This window comes from Equus caballus, chromosome 4, assembly GCF_041296265.1.
Source record: "Equus caballus isolate H_3958 breed thoroughbred chromosome 4, TB-T2T, whole genome shotgun sequence".
NCBI classification, from domain to species: domain Eukaryota; kingdom Metazoa; phylum Chordata; class Mammalia; order Perissodactyla; family Equidae; genus Equus; species Equus caballus.
Window position 1 is genome coordinate 59,278,329 of NC_091687.1, and position 23,777 is coordinate 59,302,105.

Genomic DNA, 23,777 nt, shown 5'->3' on the forward strand with positions numbered 1-23,777 from the left:
GCCCAGTGTCTATCCATATATACATAACGTTACACCCATACAACCACTACTTCTGACAGGAGTTCCCTTTTCTGTTAAAAGAACTTGCCTCTTCATTGTTGAAACCACACCTCCCAACTCCTTCCTCTCCCCAGCTATGCCCAGTCCTTGGTTATTATCTTTGTCCTCTCCAGCCTGCCTTCTTCAACAGTCCAGGTATGCTGCTGCCTTAAGGCCATTACATTTGCTATTCCCTATATCCAACATACTCTTCTCCCAGATATCTACAAGGCTCCCTTTCTCACCTTAAGATTTTACTCAAATTTCATGCCCTCAAGAAAGCCTTCAGACTGCCTTCTTTAAACCTGTATCCCCCCCTTATTCCCCTACTCTCCTTCCCTGCTCCATTAACACACACGTAATATGTTTTTAATTATGTTTACTGTCTCTTCATAGGGAAATTAATTCTCTTCCAGATTGTGGCTAATGTTTTCACTTTAAAGATATAAGCAGCTTGTCAACGAAAGTACTCCTATAGTCAACAGATTAATGTTCTCTTTAGGGCAGTGATTCCCAGTCTTTTAATACCTGGCTTTACAGTTGTTTAAGTGTGTTTCCTACTAGAATGTGGGCTTCTTGAAGACACAAACCATATTACTTACCTTTCCTTCAGCAAGGTGCTTGGTACTGAACACTCTTAATATTTACAACTTGGTTTACAAAAAAGAGGAAGGAAGAAAAACAAGGGTTTTTAAAGAGTGAAGAAGAGACAAAGATTATACATTCAGGAGTCAGCAAAAATGTTAGGAAAAAGGATTGGTGCCTAAATCAATCCAGTTATATTTTCTCATTGTACCACAATAAAGAGAATCCCATTTTCAAAGAAATTAACTTTTATTTGAAAGACGACTTTCCCATACGTATCTTCTAAGGACTCTGTACTATACATTGTCTGCTTAACCACTGTCCCAATACCAAAATTTCTAACAGCAAAGTATACAATTGCTCAAAGTAATAAATAAGGGCTGTCCTTCACTGATTAAAGGAATACTTAAACTTCAATAAATTCAACACAAAAATCACACTTTAAGTTTGTAAGTTTTAACAGATGTATTTTAAATACAACATGTTTTGTAGGAGTCCACGAGCTTTTCATTTCTAAAAGACGACGTAATTTTTAGGGTTCAAAAATTCCGTTCTTCCAAAGAAATGACCAAGTGATTTCTTCTATAGCTTCAAACTTTCTACACTACTTGCTCCATGCCACCCCAGACAAACGACATGACTGAACTACTTTGTGTGTTACTATCTTCTCCAAAATAAAGTTGAAAAAAAGGAGCTTGTTGTAAATGCAGATCTCTAATACAATGTCTAACACAATATTTAACACAAAAGAACCTTTTAAAAGATCATTTCTTTCTTCATTTGATTAGCCAGGAGTTAATTTTCTGTAAAAGCAAAGAAAAATCATTTACAAAGCATTAACACTGAGGGTTCCTTTTTCACTCAAGATGTTTAACTACTCAAAATGACAACAATCACATCTTTAGGAGTATAATAAAGGGGTGGAAAACAGCAATACAACTGACAAAGTGTAGATGCTAAATAAACCAAAGATTTTTTTAAGGGTTCTTTTAAAGGACTACGAAGGATTGGAAGCTTGGGGAAATCCAGAATTAAACAAAAAAAGAGAAAGAGAAAAAGATGTCCTTAGCTGCAAACATTCTGGTTTATCAATAGCGTCCTGAAAAAGAAGGCCAAAAAAAAAAGTCAAAATGACATATAGTGTGACTTGCCTAATACTTTTCCAACTATTTTAACAGCTACCATATACCCTAATTTTCTAAAATAAACCATTAATTAGAAATGAGGTTCTTAATGCTACGAAAGCAAGTGTACATACTTGGGCTGTAGGAACGAGATCTTGATCGTGATCTGTATCGACTATAGTAAGGAGAAGGTGATCTTCTTCTGTAGAAAAAAAAATTCTTTAGTATACCACATCGTCACTCCACTGAGGCAGATGAAAATAAAAATACCCCGTCACTCAAAATAATAATGGACTCAAGATGATAACTACTAAGTTCTCTGTGTCAAACGACACCAGAATAGTAAACATATGGCACAACAAAATATTGGCAAATACAGATAATTAACCTCTGTTATTAGTTTTGAGAAAATATTTTTTTCGTACATTCTCAAGAAAGCATCATAGTCTATTTTTTACTATTTTTATTAATACGTATCAAACATAAATTAAATGTGCCAAATAATACTACTAATTAATTTAGAACAGAAATCACAAGTTAAAACATTACCTGTACCGGTAATCATAGTCTTCATATCTGTCATACCCACGGTCATATCCTCTATCATAGTAAGAATCTCGACGTCTGCCACCTCCTCCACCTCCACCACCGCCTCCGCCACCGCCACCACCACTACTACAGAAAAATGTAAAAACTTTGTATCAATGCAAATGATTATTTTCCACCACTATCATTTAATACAATTGGTACTTAAAATAAAATGGAGGAAGGAAGGGAGATAAGAGAGAAAGAATAACCCTTTTCCATCTCTCATTTTGCTGACTCCCATGGTGTTCTGCTTTAGCTTCCTATTCATTACATAAATAAGCAGGAATGATTTCACAAAAACTGTCCGAACTACAAACTGCTTTTCTATGAATGCGCTACCCAAATCAGCAGGACCTTTTCAAGGTGAAATGCAGCAGCGTGCTGGGAAAGGGTACCAAAGCTAAGATATGCGTCCTTATGACTAATTCCAATGCAATTAATACACACCCAGAATAAAAAAGTAACCAAGCCTGAACGCCAGAGAAGTGACTACCTTATACTGAGGTTCAGCACTAAAACCATGGTCTGGTATTTAAACCTTTGGCAGTGAATTTAAACTCAAAGCTCTTTCTTCTGCTGTTTTCCCAACTCTTAATCATAGGGACACTATTTTCACTTTAGTGTTCTGTATGCTCTCCTTGCCAAATCCTACATTTCCCCCAGGAAGGTTTCAAATTAAATGAAAGCCTATAGTCCTTCTTTCCCTCTTAAGAAGTAAATACTGTCTTTGGTTGTATTACATTTAAAAAAACTTTATAAAAGCCCCCATTTATGTTCTACACAATGTGAAAACTGGCAAGACTGGCTTTTTTTTTTTTTTTAAACAAACACTAACATCAGTAAAACCCTTCCTCGTACACAGAGGCTTCCAAGGTCACATAATAGATAATATTTAAAAAGCATGTGATATTTTTCTAGTACTTAATAATCTCCTGTTTGTATAAGTACCAAGAGCCAGGAATGTACTTCGACAGTTTTATTTTGTACCCTTGATTCAAAGAATATATACAAATTAAGTAACTTTCAATTCTTATTACAGGAGAAAAAATTTTATCTTTTGATTAATCAAAATTTTGCACACATTTTGGGTAGATTTCTGGCTCTTACAGTAGAGCTTAGGAAACTTGAAATCTTACTGAGTTGGTCTGCCCATGTAGATGCCTGGTGTAGGTGTGTGTGCCCTCTTGGTAATAGAATAATCCACACGAATTCTTCTACCGTCCAGCTCCATTCCATTTGCCCTTTCCATAGCCTTTAAAGCAGAACAGGCACAGAGTCATGCATGATTCATCAGGGAGAAACTACCAAAACTGCAACAAATTTAACATATTTTCCATTTGAAATTTCAAAAATGAAAATTCTCTAACCACTTCTTTCTCCATCACCAGGGGCTAAGATTTTACATAGTAATCCTTGCTACATGCACGTCAATAGTATCGACTTTGCTAAGGTACACACGGACACTTAAGCAGGCCTGTGCTCAAAGACTGGAGGCAGCTACAGCCATAGAGAAGGAACCACACAACTCAGGGAAGTCTGCATAACTCTGAGGCTGTAGTCATAGTTTCAGTCTCGGCAACTCAAAGCAGAAATTACAATTCAGCTGACAATTCTAAACTAGTCTTGTTCCTGAGGTAATACACTGCCACCTAGTGAACTTCCAAACATCAAGGAACTTCTAAACTTGCCAACAAGTGCTCCTGTCTTTATACCTGCGCTCACATTCCCTATCACTTTGCCCTTTGGCACTAATACCAATAAATGCAATAATAATTCAATCATTTTAACAAATTTGCAAGAAGTTCTTTGGAACTAAGTAAAGTTGCGATTTTCATTTAACTTTATCAAGAAATAAACCTGAAGGGGGGGCAGGTAACAGATAGGGCAAATTAGTTTCATTTTTTATTTATTTTTTTTGGTGAGGAAGATTAGCGCTCAGCTAACATCTGTGCCAATCCTCCTCTATTTCGTATGTGGGACGCCATCACAGCATGGCTTGATGAGTGGTGTGCAGGTCCGCACCCAAGATCCAAACCTGCGAACCCTGGGCTGTTGAAGCAGAGCCCGCAAACAATCACTATACCACTGGGCTGGCCTCTTAAAAATAAATTTGTCATGTTGGTTGCATTTTCACTTCAGAGCGGATATCCTGGTATTTCTAAATTTACACATTTATCCCTTAATTGAGAAAAGGAATAAACAAATCACAGTATCTAACAGTAAAAAAAAAAAATCATAGTACTGACAAATTAAACCATTAGAGTGCCTATCAGAATGTCTACTACAAAATGACTTACAAGCTGGAGCATTATTTTGTTAGAATTATCTGGCGTTTTTCAACCTCAGCACTACGACATTACGTAACTGCTAATTCTATGTTGTGGGTAGCTATTCTGTGCACTGTAGGATGTGTAGTATCATCACTGGCCTCCATCCATCAGATGCCAATAGCATCTATTATTTTTTAAAGATACGCTTTTATTATGACTGCTTATGTTGCAATCAAACACTGCTGGTGCATAGAGCGATAATGACCTGTCACATGCAAAATGATACAAAAGACATGCCAGTACATGGCACTTACTAAGCTTTGATAAAACTTTAATAATCAGCTTCAAATTTCTTAAAACGGAATTTTCTAACTCAATCACTATGAACTTTTAGTACAGAGAAAGCAAGCCTACTGCTTCCTTTATAATTCAATACCTAATACATTTGAAGAGCACTATTTCTAATCATTAACATTAATTAGGATCACTCTGTTAGGCAAATTAAGGATGGCACTACACAAAAATGAAGAAGTAACAATTCCTTCCATGTGTTATTTTTCAATTATAGAACAGAACAACAGATGAGTATTAAGAGAACAGAAAAACAAAGCTCTGTTATCTATACACGGGGAGCTAATTAGACAATTACAAAATTAAACAGATTAAATCTAAACACTAAATAATTCTAAAAAGTCATTTTAATCATCTGCTTGGAGCATGAATAAGGCTTATTCAAAAGAGAACACTTAAATATTTTACTTTTTCCATTTACTCAAACACGTATTGCTCTCTTTACAAGGGCAGATTTCAATCAGGATATGGCTATACCAGAGAGTATTAACTGGAAAGAGAAACTGGCTATTCCAAGTGTAACTCAGAGAAGCAGAGTTTGAATCAGGTCAGAGAATGAAAGCAGACATAATGTTTATGGAACTGGGAGTCTATTAATCAACCTTTAATAGTAACTCAATACTATAATCATCAAATTGACAAATAATTACAAAAACAAAATTACCTCCTTTGAGTCATCTATTCTCTCAAAATAAACAAAGGCAAATCCTCGTGATCGTCCAGTTCGCTGATCATAAACAACATTGACGCCACTCAATGGTCCATACCGAGAAAATACTTCACGAAGATCTCTCTCTGTTGTGTACAAACTGAGGCCAAACACTCCAAGACAAGTGTTGGGATCTGGATTTGCCTATTGAATAAAGATGACATTTAATGTTAAGCTCCAAATTAAAATAAAAATTAAGACGGAGAAATATTTTGCTTAGAACATCTCACCCAATACACTATATTGTTTCAAGTCACTTGGAAATAAGAACTTAAGAGGGTGAAAACTAGATGAGCCACACTTTATAGTTCACAGTACACTCAGGCCTTCTTTGGAATATACTTGATGTTGCGGCCCAAATAAAAAACATCCTTACTCTCTAGCCCAGCAATTTTCAGAATACATCCTAAGAATTCACCCTTAGTTTAATGCCATATTTCTAGTTTATTCAAATGCTTTACATCCCTTATAGATTTGTACTTAATTTGACTTTGTCTGTAATTGCTGATTAGACTCTCCTCCTCCATTTTCATTCTTTAGCAAGGATATTCTTGCAATGTTCCCACGATGCAGATTTGAAAAATAAATGAATAGATTTCAAAACATCATTAAATAACAGCAGACTCCATCACAGTTAAATGATTCAGTGTCACATGGGAGAAGCAGAGCACAGCAGTTAAGCACAGGACCGTTAAGAGTTAAGTAGCCTGGTTGAAACCTGGGCTATTCCAGTTAGCCAAAAAATAAACCCACCTCAATGTCACATACCCAAGACTCAATTTCCTTATCCATAACATGGTAACTTGCCTCACAGAGATGTTAAAAGTATTAAATATATTGAAGAACTTTGCATGGTGTTCAACATAAGTGTTAGCCATTATTACTACTACAGAGTTTTTGGTATTTCCTTGCCTTTTTCCTTATCTCAATAGTTTCAATTCAGTTTATGCTTTTCATTTTAATTCCTGGAACATATCACTTCTTCCCAAACTTCACCTCTTAAATATTCAAGTCAAGAAAAGAAAATATACCTAAATGTATATAATCAATATTCATACACTCAAGGATGTTGTTTCTGGAGTACCACTTTCAAACAGCAGTCTAGCTCTCATAAAAGCAAGCTATTATGCTATGACTAAATACACAGGAGGACAAAATAAGTTTTCATTAAATTTTAGAAACCACATACCCTGCTGCCTGTATGTCTTCTCCGGTTAGACATTGGAGAATGACTTCGGCTCCTTCGACGCCGGTATTCTGGTGTATATGACCTACTTCGAGATCGTCTCCTATGAGAGTGAGAATGGGATCTGGATCGAGTGTAACGTCTATGAGAATGCCTTCTTGACCTCGACCTTTGAAAGAAATAAATTTAGATAAAAATACTCAAACAAAATGGCTACCTCTAAGGATCCGTATACATATATCCCAGCTTATTCTCAGCTCCTTTCTCCTTTCTGAGGAAAAGGTATTCTTCCTGTTGTTCTCTTAATCACTACAATCTCCTCTTCATTCTCAGCCTATCCCTTCTACATTCACTCTTTTCACCTTACTTTACAAGCATGTTAAGGCTCTACTTTCTTCAAAACGGGAAAAAAAAAAAAACTACCACTAGTAAGGAAATTCTGTAATATTCTACAACATGGATGAACCTTGAGGATATTATACTAAGTGAAATAAGCCAGTCACAAAAAAGACAAACACTGTATGATTCCACTTATATGAAGTACTTAGAGTAGTCAAAATCAGAGACAGAAAGTAAAATGGTAGTTGCCAGGAGCTGGAAGGAGTAGAGAATGGGGAGTCATTATTTAATGGGTATAATTTCAGTTTTACAAGATAAAAAGTTACGGGGATGGATGGTGGTGACTGTTGCACAACAATGTAAATGTACTTAATGCTGCTGAACTGTACACTTAAAAATGGTTAAGACCCACAAAGGAAAATTACAGGCCAATATTGCTGATGAACATACATACAAAAATCCTCAACAAAATATTGGCAAACCGAATACAGCAATACATTAAAAAGATCATACACCACGATCAAGTGGGATTTATACCAGGGACACAGGGATGGTTCAACATCTGCAAATCAATCAATGTGATACACCAGATTAACAAAATAAGGAACAAAAACCACACGATAATCTCAATAGACACAGAGAAACCATTTGATAAGATCCAACATCCATTTATGATCAGAAACTCTCAATAAAATGGGTATATATGGTAAGTACCTCAACATAATAAAGGCCATATATGACAAACTCATAGCCAACATCCTATTCAAGGGGGAAAAACTGAAAGCCATCTCTCTGAGAACAGGAACAAGACGAGAGTGCTCACTCTCACCACTCTCATTTGACATAGTACTGGTGGTTTGGGCCAGAGCAATTAAACAAGAAAAAAGAATAAAAGGACTCCAAACAGGCAACAAAGAAGTGAAACTCTTGCTGTTTGCAGATGACATGATTTTATACATAGAAAACTGTGAAGAATCCACTGGAAAACTATCAGAAATAATCAACAACTGCAGCAAAGTTGCAGGGTATAAAATCAACTTAGAAAAATCAGTTGCATTTCTATATTCCAACAACAAACTAACAGAAAGAGAACTCAAGAAGACAACCCCATTTACAACTGAAACAAAAAGAATAAAATACCTAGGAATAAATTTGACCAAGGAGGTGAAAGACCTATACAATGAAAACTATAAGACATTACCGAAAGAAATTGATAATGACATAAAGAAATGGAAAGATCTTCCATGCACATGGATTGGAAGAATAAACATAGTTAAAATGTCCATACTACCTAAAGCAATCTACAGATTCAATGCAATCCCAACCAGAATCCAAATGACATTCTTCATGGAAGTAGAACAAAGAATCCTAAAATTCATATGGGGCAACAAAAGACCCCAAACAGCTAAAGCAATCCTGAGAAAAAAAGAACTAAGCTGGAGGCATCATGATCCCTGACTTCAAAATATACTACAAAGCCATAGTAATTAAAACAGCATGTTACTAGTACACAAACAAGCACACAGATCCTTGGAACAGAAGTGAAAACCTAGAAATAAAACCACACATCTACAGACAGCTATCTTCGACAAAGGGAGCCAAGAACATACAATGGAGAAAGGAAAGTCTCTTCAACAAATGGTGCTGGGAAAACTGGACAGCCACAGGCAAAAGAATGAAAGTAGACCATCATCTTTGGCCGTACACAAAAATCAACTCAAAATGGATCAAAAACTTGAAGGTAAGACCTGACACCATAGAACTTCTACAAGAAAATATCAGCAGCACAATTTTTTTTTTTAAGATTTCATTTTTCCTTTTTCTCTAAAAGCCCCCTGGTACATAGTTGTGTATTTTTAGTTGTGGCATGTGGGATGCCGCCTCAGTGTTGCCTGATGAGCAGTGCCATGTCCATGCCCAGGATCCGAACCAGCGAAACCCTGGGCTGCTGCAGCGGAGCGTGTGAACTTAACCACTCGGCCACAGGGCTGGCCCCTACAGCACACTCTTTGACATTGGTCTTAAAAGGATCTTTTCAAATAACACGTCTACTCGGACAAGGGAAACAAAAGAAAAAATAAACAAGTGGGACTTCATCAAACTAAAGAGCTTCTGCAAAGCAAAGGAAACTAGGATCAAAACGAAAAGACAACCCACCAACAGGGAGAAAATACTTGCAAATCATATATCTGACAAGGGGTTAATCTCCATAACATATAAAGAACCACACAACTGAACAACAAACAACCCGATCAAAAAGTGGGCAGAGAATATGAAGGGACAATTTTCCAAAGAAGATATACAGATGGCCAAAAGGCACATGAAAAGATGTTCAACATCACTAATCATCAGGGAAATGCAAATCAAAACTACACTTAGGTATCACCTTACACCTATTAGAAGGGATATAATCACCAAGACAAAAAATAACAAACGCTAGAGACATTGTGGAGAAAAGGGAACCCTCATACACTGTTGGTGGGAATGCAAACTATGGAAAACAGCATGGAGATTTCTCAAAAAATTAAAAACAGAAATACCCTATGACCCAGCTATCCCAAAGAACCTGAAATCAACAACACAAAGAAACTTATGCACCTCTACGTTCACTGCAGCATTATTCAAAATAGCCAAGATGTGGAAGCAACCCAAGTGCCCATCAACTGATGATTGGATAAGGAAGATGTGTGTGTGTGTATGTGTGTGTGTATACACACACATACACACACACACAATGGAATACTACTCAGCCATAAGAAAAAAAAAGGACAAAATTGTGCCATTCGCAACAATATGGATGGACTTTGAGGGTATCATGTTAAGCAAAATAAGTCAGACAAAGAAAGATAAACATCGTATGATTTCACTCATATGTGGAAGATAAACACATGGACAAAGAAGGGGGAGGGGGTTGGGTGGTGGGCACAAGGAGTGAAGGGGCACATTTATATGGTGACTGACAAATAATAATGTACACCTGAGGGGGCCAGCCCCGTGGCTGAGTGGTTAAGTTTTCGTGCTCCGTTTCAGCGGCCCAGGGTTTCGGCGGTTCAAGTTCTGGGTGTGGACATGGCACCGCTCATACAGCCATGCTGAGGTGGCATCACACATGCCACATCTAGGACCCACAACTAAAAATACACAACTATGTACTGGGGGGCTTTGGGAGAAAAAGGAAAAATAAAATCTTTAAAAAAATTAAAATAATGTACAGCTGAAATTTCACAATGGTATAAACTATTGTGACCTCAATTAAAAAAAATTGGTTAAGACTAAATTTTGTCCTGATGTGCATCTTACCACAAAAAAGACAAAACAAACCACCAACTACCATTATAATAAAATCCTTTGATTCTTATCACCATTCTCAACATAGTTCTATATTACCTTCACAGTTAAGTACCATTTCCTTTCCAATCTTTCTTTAGCCCACTGCAATCTTGCATCAAAACTAATTCATCGACAACCTAAATGTCCATCTAATCTAACAGTCTTCATGTCTAAGTCTAACAGTCTTCATTTCCTCAAGCTTTCTACAGCATCTCACCCATCTTTCCACTGCCGATTCCCTAGTTCATCTCCTATCTCTGGTTTTTCCACTCTCAGATAGTCCTCTTTCTTTGCCTATAAACGCAACAATTTCTTATTTACTATTAGCATGACCCACCCTTAACTAAACACCTAGACCAGCAGTGATGACAGTCATGCAAAATAACTTCTATAAGGCATTCAATAAACGTTATAAATGCTAAGGCCCAGAAAGTTTAAGAAGAGAGCACATGGGTGAAGGGAATAAAATTAATGAGGGAAGATTGAGACAAGAAAGGCTAACAATAAAGCTGGAAGACTTAATAGAAACAGGAGAAAAATGTTCTGGGACTAGCAAGAGCAAAGGTTCCTTGGCAAGAAGACATGGAAATGTGATTAGAGAAGTGCAAAACAGTACAATCTGCTAGGAACTAGGATACTTACAAAGGAAGCAATAAGAATGAAGATTAGGAAAGGACTGAGACAATATTGTGTAAAACTTTGAATATCAAGCTAAGAGTACAGATATATTGAAGAAAGGTAAACAAAGGCTTCTTTTTTTTAAAATTTTATTTAATGTATATCAATTCTTTTTTCTTTTTTGAGGAAGATTAGCCCTGAGCTAACTGCTGCCAATCCTCCTTTTTGCTGAGGAAGGGTGGCTCTGAGCTCACATCTGTGCCCACCTTCCCCTACTTTATACGTGGGACGCCTACCACAGCATGGCTTGCCAAGCGGTGCCATGTCCGCACCCAGGAGCCAAACCAGCGAACCCTGGGCCGCCGAAGCGGAACGTGCACACTTAACCACTGTGCCACCGGCCCGGCCCTAAACAAAGGCTTCTCAGTGGGGACAAAAACGATAGAATGAGTGGCCTACTATCTAAAAGTAATCAATCATTTTCGGGGTAGAATGGGCTATGTATGAAGAAAACTTGTGTTTGAGCAAGGATACCAAACAGGATATTTCCCGTTTTCCTTAGCACTAATTTACAGCCTCAGTTTAAAAAAAAAATAAAAAACATTAATAAGAAAACCTGTCACTTAAAATATCAATTGTTACTTTTAAATAATAATAAAAAGTGAGACATTAATTTAAAACTCTTCAGGAGTGTCTACCTTTTCTCTAAATCAAATAGTGACAAATATTATGGAAAAAATTAAGAGTAAGGGAGTAAAGAGTATCCATGCTATTTAATGTTCTCAGGTGACATATGAGCAAAGAACTGAATCAAGTGACATGTGAATATCTGAGGAAAGAGAATTCTACCCTAAGGGCAACACGTACAAAGGTCCTAAAATGAAAATATATTCATTTCTGTTTCTACATCCAAATTCTTTCCAATGCTCTTCTGCACATGTGGATTTAATTAAATAGACTAGTTACTATATCAAGCACTGGGCTGGATCCTGGATACAACAGAGACAAAGACATAGCTGTGGACCTCAAGAAAAGTACAGACTTTTAACTGATTCTTCAGTCTCATGTCCCCTTAGAGACATAAATTAGATCTCTGATCAAGAAGTTACAATCACTTCAAAATAATGGTACAAGTTGTTTTTAAACCTTTTTTTCCTACCCTAGTACAGGTGGGACATCGGATACAGTGACCCTTGCAGTGGTCCACTAGAGTTTTTTGTTGTTGTCAATGGAAGTGGTAGGGGCTCTGAATCAGCCAGATATTCTCCCCAACCCGCCCCCGCCCAATTATATCTGACTCGAGCTCCACCTATTAACTCAGAATTTTCAGATAAAAGATGTAGCTGGAATGCAAACCTTGAAAAACCTTCTCAAATCATTCCGATAACCTGTTCAACAAATATTCACCAACTTTCCCTGCAATAAATTACACACCAAGTCTCCAATACAAAAAAATTACCTTTTTATTGTATAAATATTGTTGAAATAAAATCAAACTCTAATCCTCAAATGCCAAGCACATTAAAATCCATGGACATATATTTAATTTGTATTAATAGCTAGTACCCAATAGATTAATTGGGCTAGGAGATGATTACACCTTACCTAAGTCCTCTAGAACAGATTATTCATTTGTACACTCCCATTTGAGAAAAACTAGTTCATGACTGAGTCTTTGGTGAAATTTCTTAGCAAAATGCAACAAAAGTGCGGGATTAAACCACTCTGCCCTGAAAAATCCAAGGAAAGCATTTCAAGTATTATTTTAAACACACGTACCTGGATTTTGATCTTGACCGAGAATGGGATTCAGAGTGTTTGGAAACCCTTGATGGACTACGAGATCCTGACCTGCTCTCCGATTTTACACGAGCAGGAGTTCCCGTTGGAGATTTTGACTGAGAGCGAGACTCCTAACAAAGAAGACAGTATTACAAATGGCACTGGTCACGTAGATGCCTAACACCTAACATTTAAAGTACCGTAATTATTTATATTGATTGCTCCTGAAAAACAAATGGTTAGGCAACACCCTCCAGAAAAAATTTCAGCTCATTAATAACCCATTGTTAAATACTGCTAACTGTCCTCAATAATTCCCTACTTGAACCAGATCACCAATTCTCTATTAACTAAGTAATCATGCAAATTCATCTACAACTTGATCATACAGACACTGGAACATAAACCATACATTTACTTAACCTAGGACCCATTCATTCTTCCAGATTCTTTTAATTCTACTTCACTCTTGCTTTCTACTTCTCTTCATTCTTCATTGAGTTTTTCATTTTTCATACTTCGTGTATTCTTCCCCAATTCAAACAATTCAAAATAGCCTTAAAAAAAATATTCAAGTGCTTCTATCTGACCAATCTTCTGTTCAATTTTTTCCCCCATTCAATTTTAATTTTCTGATCTTTAATACTTTTCATTAGCCTTCTTTTATCTTGATTTATCTTCCACATTCTTGGAAAAAACTCTTCAATTTCTTCACGAACATTAACCTTAATGGAAAAAGAACATTTAGTATATTTAAGCACGTGGGGATTATAAAACTCTGCTGGAGTTCAGAATGTTATCTACCAAATGGTAAAGCCAGCAGGTAAAGTGCAAATAACTAGTTTATTAAAAAAACAATTTTATAATCTTTAAATTGTTCAAAAGTCTAGTTTCTAACAAAGAGAATTTACTGAATTTCTCTAAATGTTTTTACCATACTCTTCACCCTCCTCCCCTTTCATGTTTCATCCTAGTTCCTAAAATGTGCACAATTTTAATATAATACTTAATTCAAGCATAACTCTAACATTAACTATACCCCCCATCTATGTCTTAAGTTTTCACTAATTTATCATCTTAGTGATCTTAAAATAAGCTTTCACTAAGCCATGCTAAGATATCAAGATATAGTTGAAGAAAGCATTCTAGGCTGAAATATTTATACACATCTATCTAAACTCACACACTATAAGATACATGCTGAGGTTTGAAGAAGTAAAAGAAAAAAATGTAAAATTACTAACATCTTCTCTCAATTTTGTTTGACTACTACCTTTGCTCACTCTGATTTACCCAGAAAGATGTTCTGAAGTAATACAAGGATATTGAAAACATTAAGGGGAAAAGAAAGCATGAAATTCTTAAAATTTCCCCTTTGGCTTGTAAATTCCTAATATACCTATTTTTGCAAATTGTGCCATTTTAAAATCCTATATTATCCATGAAGTATCATAATGTAAAAGAAGTTAGAAAATCAGAATCCTTGTCTTTGTTTTTGACCCCACCTCTTTTGTTCATAGTTTTTGCATATTTTATGCAGCTATGCATACTTGTACTCCCTTCAGTGACTATCTCCAAGTTCAGAAAACTGACAGGCTTCTGAAAGAGTTGGATACAAATCAAAACTTTCCAAATCAAATAATTTGAAATTGATTAAAAGCTTGTTTTTTAATTTGACAGATATATGAGGCACTTATGACGAAAGTAGGACGAACAGTTTGGTTTCTCTGTCCATGTAAAGCCTTGATTATTAGTCTAAATAATTATCCCAATTTCACACCAATTTCCCCCTATGCCATAAGACTATCATGCAATTTACTTAAAACTTTTCCTTTACTCTGTTTAACGTCAAAAGACTTACTTATCAAGGAACTGTACTAATACTCTCTATTTTTTCAGATAAAAACAAAACTGAAATATAAAGCTACTTTTCTGTTCAATATCGACCTTTCCCGTTTAGCTTCCTACAGTAAGTCTCAGCAAATCTCAGAAACACTCTATAAATTTCTGACTGATGCCTGGAGCAGGCATAGCAATTTAGGCTTTTTCAATCACTAACTGTAAAAGCAGAATATCCAGTACTTAAGAAAAAAAAAGTATGGCAAATTTGCTTGTAATTGAAGTCTCAGGGGCTGGTTCATTAATTAAACTGATAAGAGTATCTACCCCTCTCTCTTTTGGCTTTCCCTTCTAGAAAACAGATCCTCTGGTATAACATTCATTTATGCCACCACTGAACAGCAGTAGATGGAACAGTATCTATAAACATCACAGTCCTTGTTATATACATGTATCAGAAGGCTTTGTACTCTGTTACTGTAAAATCTTTAGTTTTACTAGGATAAAAAAACCAAAATCTTATGTTAAAACCCCAAATTTATTCTTAAATGTTTATGTGAAGCTTTCTAGTACAAGATTAAAATTTTATGGTCCAAATACGTGTATATTTCAAGTCTTCCCTCATAAACATAATAGTTGAAAATTATTCAATAGCGCTAAAAAAAACTCACCACTTCTTAGGAATTAATGTAAACAAGGTAACTCAGTAACATCTTAAAATTTAAATTTTAAAGCCAGTTCTGGCATAGCAACTCAATGGGAAAAAATGCAACTTTCTAGTTTGTTAAAGCATTAAGATACGACAGGGTATCTTTTCTAAAGACATCAACATATTGTTCAAGAAGGCTTGCTTTTTATTATGCCAGGTGTCACAAATACCTCATCTCCTTTGTTGCCTACCTTTCAATGTTTTTATCAGGGATACCTAAATCTGCATAAATTTCTTCATGGAATCATCCAAGGTTAAGAAACAGTCCTCTTAACTCCCTCTTTAACTCCTAGTAAAAAGCTGTCACTATCATTTTAACCTCCAAAAACAGTTTAAAGACTTACTAAAAAGGTAAATCAATAACTGTCAGTAACCTTAACCTAAAGAACAAACTACAAAGCATAAAACAAACTTTTAATTCTTCAGAATTATTTTTACTGTAATAAAAAAAAAATGGCCTTTCATCACAAGAAACGGTAGTTAATAAAGTCTTCACACACAGAAAACTGTTATATTAATATTTACCATTTTTAAGTAACTTATTTCTCAAAAGCTGGTACCAAATACATACTATCGTCACTAAACTGTGCATTAGAAACCAGGCTACAATAAGCCCTTTATGGACAAATGCTAGATTATCCTTTTCTACCCCTGACTTGTCTTCCTTATGAAACGATTGTTTCAACTTTTTTCAAGGAAACTCATAAAACTATTCAGAATTTGGAAAGTGAATTGAAATTGCAAACAGAAAAAAATTAAATACTGAGAAGGGGTGGTATCTGTCCTGTTTCACTAGACTACACTTAACCTGCTCTTAAAGCTGTCCAGTCAAGAAATTCTGCCAAATTCCTCAGTAACCTGCTTCTGGATCCAACAACCATTAAAACTATGCTGCCTAGTTGAAATGGGCAGGTTAAGGACTCAACCAAATCATATCACAAATTTTAATAGAAATTTTAAATTTGCTCCCAATCTACCTTACCTACTATAAGCCAGAAGCCATGCAGAAAGTTCTCACAGTACAACCTGCTTAAAGGGTGTGTGTTTGTTCTTTTAATTATTCTATCATTATCAAGGTACCTTTGGTAGTAGCTGAAGGACACAGAGAAAAACAAAAAGGAGGGAGCTAACTATGAATATTAAGAAAGTACTACAGTGTACCCAATACAAGCAGTCTAAGAACCATCTTTCTTTTGTGCTAAAATAGGTGTGTTTTACAAACTGTAAATAACCACAATGAACACGTACTATTCTTTTGATCAAGAAAAAGCGTTATTAAATATATGCACACATTGTTGCAGAACATGAACAATCCCTACAGTAAGCAAGAACTGCAGTGTTTTTTAACACAGCTAGTATATTACCGGTGGAAGAAAAAAAATTCCAACAATATATATGCTTAGTACTTAAAACCCATTAAAATAAACACATAAATCAATATAAATGCTATGCTGTAACCCATTCTAACATTATGGCAAAGCAAACTGTATGCCAAGTAATTGGGCCAAGTTTACACAAATTCAAGTCTATATGCATATGGTGCAAGCTTTTAAAATAAAATTTCTCAAAACATATTTTCCTACTACTTTATGAAACTAGAGATGTACTTCTACAGAAAACATCAGTGCACTTAGGTAAACTATATGTCCAAAAGATGGAGGGTGTACTTAGATTACCCAAATAACATAATATTCACTGTACTGAGAACTTCATTCTTTAGGACTTGTGGGAAATCTGTGTTTACTCAATTCTTTAATTTTAGCCTACAGAAATAGCAGTTCTGCCTCATTCCTCTTGAGTATGATAGGCTACTTCTTTTACAGACTCTTAAGCTTATAAAAGAATTACTTCCAGTCTCTTTTTAACCCATAGCTGCTATCAGAGCAATTTCTTAAAAAGAAAACACCAAGTGCTCATAACATTAGCTGTTTTTAAATAATTTCCCTTCTTTTAAGATCATACCTGTATGCTGCCTGCTGAGTGAGATTAAAGTGGTCTTTGTATCTGAAAGGCTCACAGATATTCTAACACTGTATTTGTCTCTATATTCTCTAAAACTTGGAATAATTTTGGGAATACTTAACATAAAGAAATTATTTAGGAATTGGCACTTACACACATATAATCAAATTTAAAGTCATGTCACAACTGTGCAATTAACTGTAAAATTTAGTCTTTTGTACAAATTTTAAACACGGCTCATAAACTGGCTAGTTTATGTCATCGTCAATTGTAATGTCCCAAAAGCTAGTGTATAAGTGGCAATTTCAATGGCACAGAAAACAAGTTTATAAGGACTAAAGTGGTTTAGGTATATTAAAAGCCCATAAATAGCAACTAAAAACAAACTACGAAGAACCTGTTACAGAATTCTGTATTTATGCTCTCCTCTTCTAATGTCATGGGAGTATTCATGAATCTTGAATAAGACTACAGGGCCTCAGTTTAAAGGAAAAATCATATCTTGTCTTCTACTTCAGATCAGTACGCCTAGTCACTTATACTTTTGGTGAAAATCATGAGACAAAAAGGATTAGACACAACTATATATGGCAGTAAACTGATGGAGGGAAGGGAAACCACAATTCCTTTCATTATTCCCCTCAACTCTTTTTTCCCCCTTTTTTAACAGTGCTTACTGACTCTCTCCTCATCTGATCTTTACCATTTTCTCACCTCCACTTCTGTCCTGCTAAATCTGTTATGACATATGAATAAATAACAATCAGTATTAATTCACTTAGCATGTGCGTATATACCTTTTACAAAGGTCTCAGAGTTAGTTATTTAATGTCTGCCCATCCACTGATACTATCAAAGAGAAGGTTTCCACACCATCAGGTAAGTTCTAGAAAACTATTATGCTGGTTATTCATGGCCATTTCACACTTGTTATACTACACATTATTCCACAGGTAAATAACTTCAGTTCATTTACAAAATAAAGTCCATAGAGACAAAGTTTATTTGTAGTTTTTAATGACTCTTACTCCTAAATATTTAAATCCCTTGGCATTCTTTCAGATTCCAAGACTCTTTATTCTCATTTTAGGAATGGTATAAATCGTAAGCAGCATCTATGACAAATCTGTAAAACTACAGTTATGCACTGTGGGTACAATTAGTTGCACTGCTCATTTTTAAAATCCTGCCTTCTATATATTGACAAATTAGCACCCTTCAGTGAAAGAATCTCAAACATAAAAAGTTGAACACTAAAATATTTCCTTAAGTTTATAGATTCTTCGCTTAAATGATGGAGTGGAATAAAAAAGCACTAAAATTGGATAAATGATAGTACTTAACTTCAGGTAAATAAATCAAACCCAAGACAAACAAGACTCTCGGGTTTAATACTACCCCTACCATAAGAAAGGAAGCCTTATTCTTCTGTAACAGGTTGATGTGATGAGATATATGAAATTAAATTGCTGAAGCTGAACTAAGTTTTGTAAAAGCTTGAGTGCTGACATTCTTATCTGTAAAACAAGGATTCAATTTTATTTGTATTCTTTAAAAAAAAAAAAAAAGAGAGGGCAGAGGGTAAACCTCATCAGTACCCTCACATTTACAATTTTAAAATTCCATCAACAAAAATTTTTTAAGCCTAGTTTAAGGGCTCTTTAAAAAAGCCAGTCACCAAGCTGAGTTTTGAACAGTGTAGTCCTCACCCCTATTATTACAAATCATGTTTCAGAGAAGAAAGAAGCCTTCACCTATTTCAGCCATTCTTGAACAAAATATCTTAACACACACAAATTTTAATTCAAAATTGATACAGGTGAATTTGCACTTTCCTCTTCACTTTTATCATCCAATCATCTTGTACATTAAGGGGAACAGTAGTAGTCTCTTAAAAATATTCCAGCTACTTAAGAAGCCAAAACAAGCTCTGAAAAGGAGGCAAGAATAAGTAGCATCTTTCTCTTCAACTGCACTACAAAGCATAGACAACTGTGGAATCATAAGATGGACTCCTACGCAATAAACAAATCACTAACCTCCATTAAAAACACTGGGCCACTGTGTAAGAAAAAATTGGACTCAATGTTTTTCTAGTTTCATTTTTTAAAAAATTAGGGGTAGAAGGGGAACAAAATAAGTAAAATGATAAAAGCTTAATTTCCATTATCCTTAATTTCTATAAAGGACACTAAAATTTTCTGAGATCGAAATCCTAGTATTACTTTAAGCTGTGTGAAGCAAACAACTCATTCCTTTTATGAAAATGACACGCAAAGTCATAGCTCAAGTGCTAACCTCACTCCCAGCTCCAAAAGACATTTCCACTTAAAAAATATTTCTATCTACATTTCTAACTATATACGTATCCCAAGCAAATTGCTTTTATGGACCTATTTATTTTAATGATACCACTATTCTCCCGGATTCCTTAAAAATGTCTAACTCATTTCTTACATCCCACTGCTGTCCAGTTTAGACCAAATTGTTCATAATTTCCTTTCTTAAATATTTCAGATGTACCATGTTGCTCTTCCTATCCAAGTCTCTGTTCTTTGTAAAATTCCCTTCATTATGCTACTCCCAGAATTAAGAATTCATAGATGGTACCTTACTGCATATTGGATTAAGTCCAAATTCCTAAATCTAGAATTCAAAACCCTCCATTATCTGACTGTATATTTAGTCAAATCTCTCTCACTATTCCAGCAACCTCCTCATTGTCACACTCACACGAATATTCATTTCCCTAATCATCAGATCCAGTTCAAGTTTTACATCCTAGTTAAAGCGTTCCCATTCCCCTCACAAAACTGCTCAGCTCCATTTTCTGAATTCCTTATTAATTCTATCACATAGCACTTGATTATATACTTACTTTTACCCAGATTTGAGCTGTCAGTCATCTCAAATTAGACTCCAAGTTTTCTTCCCCTCAAGAACACCTGGCCTTTACTAAGAAGGCAGCAGGTGCTCAACAGTTTCACTTCAGGCAGAAGGGAATTTTGGTTGATTAACTATTGGGGTCACTTATAACGAAATTCAGCCAATTATATTTTCTTTCCTAAAGTTCTTTTATTCCAGTCCTTTAAAACGGAAGAGACATTAATCTGTAATGGAAAATTAAGCTCCTGTAACTGTTTTTAGCAAACTTCGTTAATGGCTCAGAGACACCAATGTAAAGCGTGCTCTTTTTAAAAAACTTAATCAAAATATATACAGCATAGTGTATCAAGGCAATGAGCAATGGACTGGACCTTAGAAATCTCGGGTTCCCAACTGCTCAGTCTTCTGGGCCTCAGGTTTTAGTTTCTAAAATTGTTAAGAGTACTCCTGCCCTTGTAAGATTATTCTGAGCAATAAATGAGAAAATATGTCAAAGACAGAGGGCAGGGGGAGGTTCTAAAATGCTATCAAAGTACAAACTGTTAGTATTATTTCCTTAATGTATTCTGCAATCTCTAGAAAGTTACCCTCTAATTCTATATATCTTTTCAGTAAGATGGGGTTAATAACTGCCTTGTTTATTTTGTAGATAAAGCAAATGAAATCTGAATACTGACCTGTCAATGTTTTCTCTAATTTTAGTTAAAACTTTCAAGTATAACTACTTAAGCCTCTCAAAAACATCATTTGAAAATCTTTTTGAGTCTCTCTAAAAAGTTATTACATTGAAATACAAAGATAAGAACACAACAATTGTATTCTATAAAAGCTTTTTAAACTGCTGGTTTGTGATTAGCAGATAAAAGGTCACTGTAGTTTAAAAACCAAAAGCTCTAGTGAATAGTAAATTGCTTTAAGAAACAATAATAAAAAAAGCAGACCCTCAGAAAAGCTTCTGGCATTCTTCTAATTCTTTAACCAATTACAAATAAAGACAATTACCTCAACAACAAAAAATCTAACAGGTGAGCGTGACCATATTCATTAATCTACCGAGTTCATTCACGCTGAAATATGTTTGGGTATCACGTGTTAAAAAAATATTTTCTATGACCATAAACACTCTAAGAGAGGGAAAAGGTAAAAACCTTTTTTCTATTAAAGTAAATTGTTAATGCTTACACACATTTTAGCTTAAAACTGGGTGAGAATCTTACATGTATTATTTTTCTAGGTGGGTAAGGTGATTATCCAGAACTTGCTCCATTCCTCAACTTAAGGACTAATAAAAAATAAGAACTTAAAGGAAAACCAGGTCCCCAAATAGGCCTCTTCACTTCCCCATAAATCAAAACAAATATTAACCAAAAAAGTCTGTACTAAAATTAATCGAGGGAAAGATTAATAGCAAAATTCCTTCCTTAACTCAAGTTCATTTTCAAAATAAGCAGCAGCTTACAACAACCACCGATATTTTTATGATGTGATTTTAAGAAGCTTTTTGGGACAATAACACTCCATCCTAAAAAACGAGCAGATTCAACTACTCATTTATATCTATGGTCCAGATTTTATTTTTAAAAGACCAATCTTAAAGGCATTAAAGGTAGCTTTTTGTTTCTAACGCATTTAAATCTCTTTCCTCAAAAAAGAACAAAAGCCTAAACCGACCTTTTGATTTATAGCTGTCTGGTTCCAGGTGTTTATATTATGAGCTTCTAAAAAAGACAAATTCATTCCCTCCAGCACACATCTTAAGTGTTTTTTTATGCGTTTCCCCTAGTGACTAGAACACCAACACAACAGCCAGAACATGCTGCCTGGGGATTTTGTTTGCTTTTCAGGGTTTCACACTAACTCACTTCCACCGATTTCCACTACGAGGGTACCTTTGCAAACACAACTCAAACACTGATAAAAGTTCTAGTACATTTAAGCTGAGGATAACGTATCTTCGTGCTATTTATATTCATCGATCCCAAATAATGAAAACCTCTGAGCCCTCTTTGCTGGGAGGTGGGTTAAGAAGACAAATGGGAGAGGACCTGTACTTTTCAGGTACCGTTCTGAGTGACAGTATAAACTGACTAGCTATTTAAAGAACACTAGCCATGATATTTCTTCAGTTATGTAAAATTAAGACAGAAGAGGCCCTTTTTTTTTTTTTTTTTTTACCGTAAAAACCTGTAAAGGAGTGGTCAGTTTTTAGACGAAAGGTCATAGGAAGAAAAGCATCAGAAGTTGAGATATAAAGAATAGAAAAAAAACACCCAACATCAAGGAGTTAGAAAAATAAGGCGTTATAGCATTTCCACATTCATTCTGAAGTGAAAGCAAAGTAGAAGGGACATTAAGGGAAAAGGGCTCCTCGCGTAGTTTTCCCCTCACAGCTCTCGTCTTAAGAACGCTTAAGGGTCGGTGCGGTCGTTGACTAACCACTTCATTAGGCTCGTCCCACCTTCAACCTCAAGGCTTTCGCCTTTATAGACGCAACGCCGCCGGTTCCAACAGAGACGCGGCCGCTCACTGCAATAGAGAGCCAAGGAGACACAGGCCCCAGCTAGTCCCACGCCAGCTTCTCCCCGCCCGGACAACAGCCCCGCGCACTTGCGACCCCGAGACCCTCTACGATGCTCGGGGTCGCCAGAAATGCCACCGCAGGAAGCACCTACCACTATCCGGCCGGAGGGGAACTCCCTGCCGTCTCCTCCCGCCCCACCGCGACGGGGACCCACACCTCGGAACAGAGATAAGGAAGCCTCAGGGGTGGGAGAAGGGAGGGCGCACTGCGGGGGGAACTCAATCGGACCCAGGAGTCCAGGTATCAGTCAGTCGCCAAAAAAGGGGGGAGGGGGTTATTCGTGGTGTTTGGGCAAGAAGTGGAACCCAGAAGCCATCTTGGGATGTGAGGAAGCCACCGCGATGGCTCCAGAGGCTGCTCTCCACGGGCACCCGCCGGACTCCCCACAACCCCGCCCGACCGCGCCTGTCCCCGTGAAACCCCGAGCATCGGGCCGCCGCCGAAGACGGCTCCCGCGGCTTTGTACTCACTCTGCCCTCGAAGTTGTTCTCCTCTACATCACTCATGTCGGCCAGGCGCTCCCCAGAACTAATAAGAGACAAGTCTCGGCTCGAGGGCCTATGGCCTAATCAACCTGCTGACTGGACCGTGGGGAGGAGGAAAGAGTCGGCAACAACAGCCTCCTCGCTCCACTCCCACTCGGTCGCAAGCTCGGGCAAAATGGCGCCGGTGCCGCCAGAAACGTTCCGGCCTCCCTAGAGCGCGACGTAAGGGGGCGGGCGTCTCTGTGACGTCACGAGGCCCCGCCTTCCGCGAGGCTTTGTGGAGGTCCTGGCCGAGCCCTGGGGGTGGCGAGTGCTTCCAGCCTCTTCATCTTGCAACCAAATCCGCGGCCGTAACCTCCAAACTTCAGACTCGTATGTAACGCGTCAGTCGTTT

At 36.5% G+C, this 23,777-nt stretch overlaps 1 protein-coding gene across 10 annotated transcripts; it reads right to left on the reverse strand.

The window, feature by feature from the left end:
• Positions 1-854: 854 nt before the first annotated feature.
• Positions 855-23,777, reverse strand: TRA2A (transformer 2 alpha homolog). Of its 10 annotated transcripts, none has more exons than XM_070264705.1 (10): positions 23,369-23,622; positions 22,776-22,843; positions 13,334-13,646; positions 12,919-13,052; positions 6,856-7,021; positions 5,622-5,810; positions 3,473-3,588; positions 2,298-2,423; positions 1,883-1,950; positions 855-1,723 (listed from the first exon to the last, which is right to left on the reverse strand). In XM_070264705.1, the coding sequence occupies exons 5-10, from the start codon at positions 6,886-6,888 to the stop codon at positions 1,713-1,715; spliced, it is 543 nt and encodes a 180-aa protein (XP_070120806.1). In that variant the 5' UTR covers positions 6,889-7,021; positions 12,919-13,052; positions 13,334-13,646; positions 22,776-22,843; positions 23,369-23,622; the 3' UTR covers positions 855-1,712. The 10 variants fall into 10 exon arrangements, with proteins under 10 accessions (XP_070120806.1, XP_023495140.1, XP_070120808.1 ...); XM_023639372.2 differs by having other exon boundaries at positions 22,754-22,843; positions 23,369-23,607; XM_070264707.1 differs by having other exon boundaries at positions 13,345-13,646; positions 22,754-22,843; positions 23,369-23,602.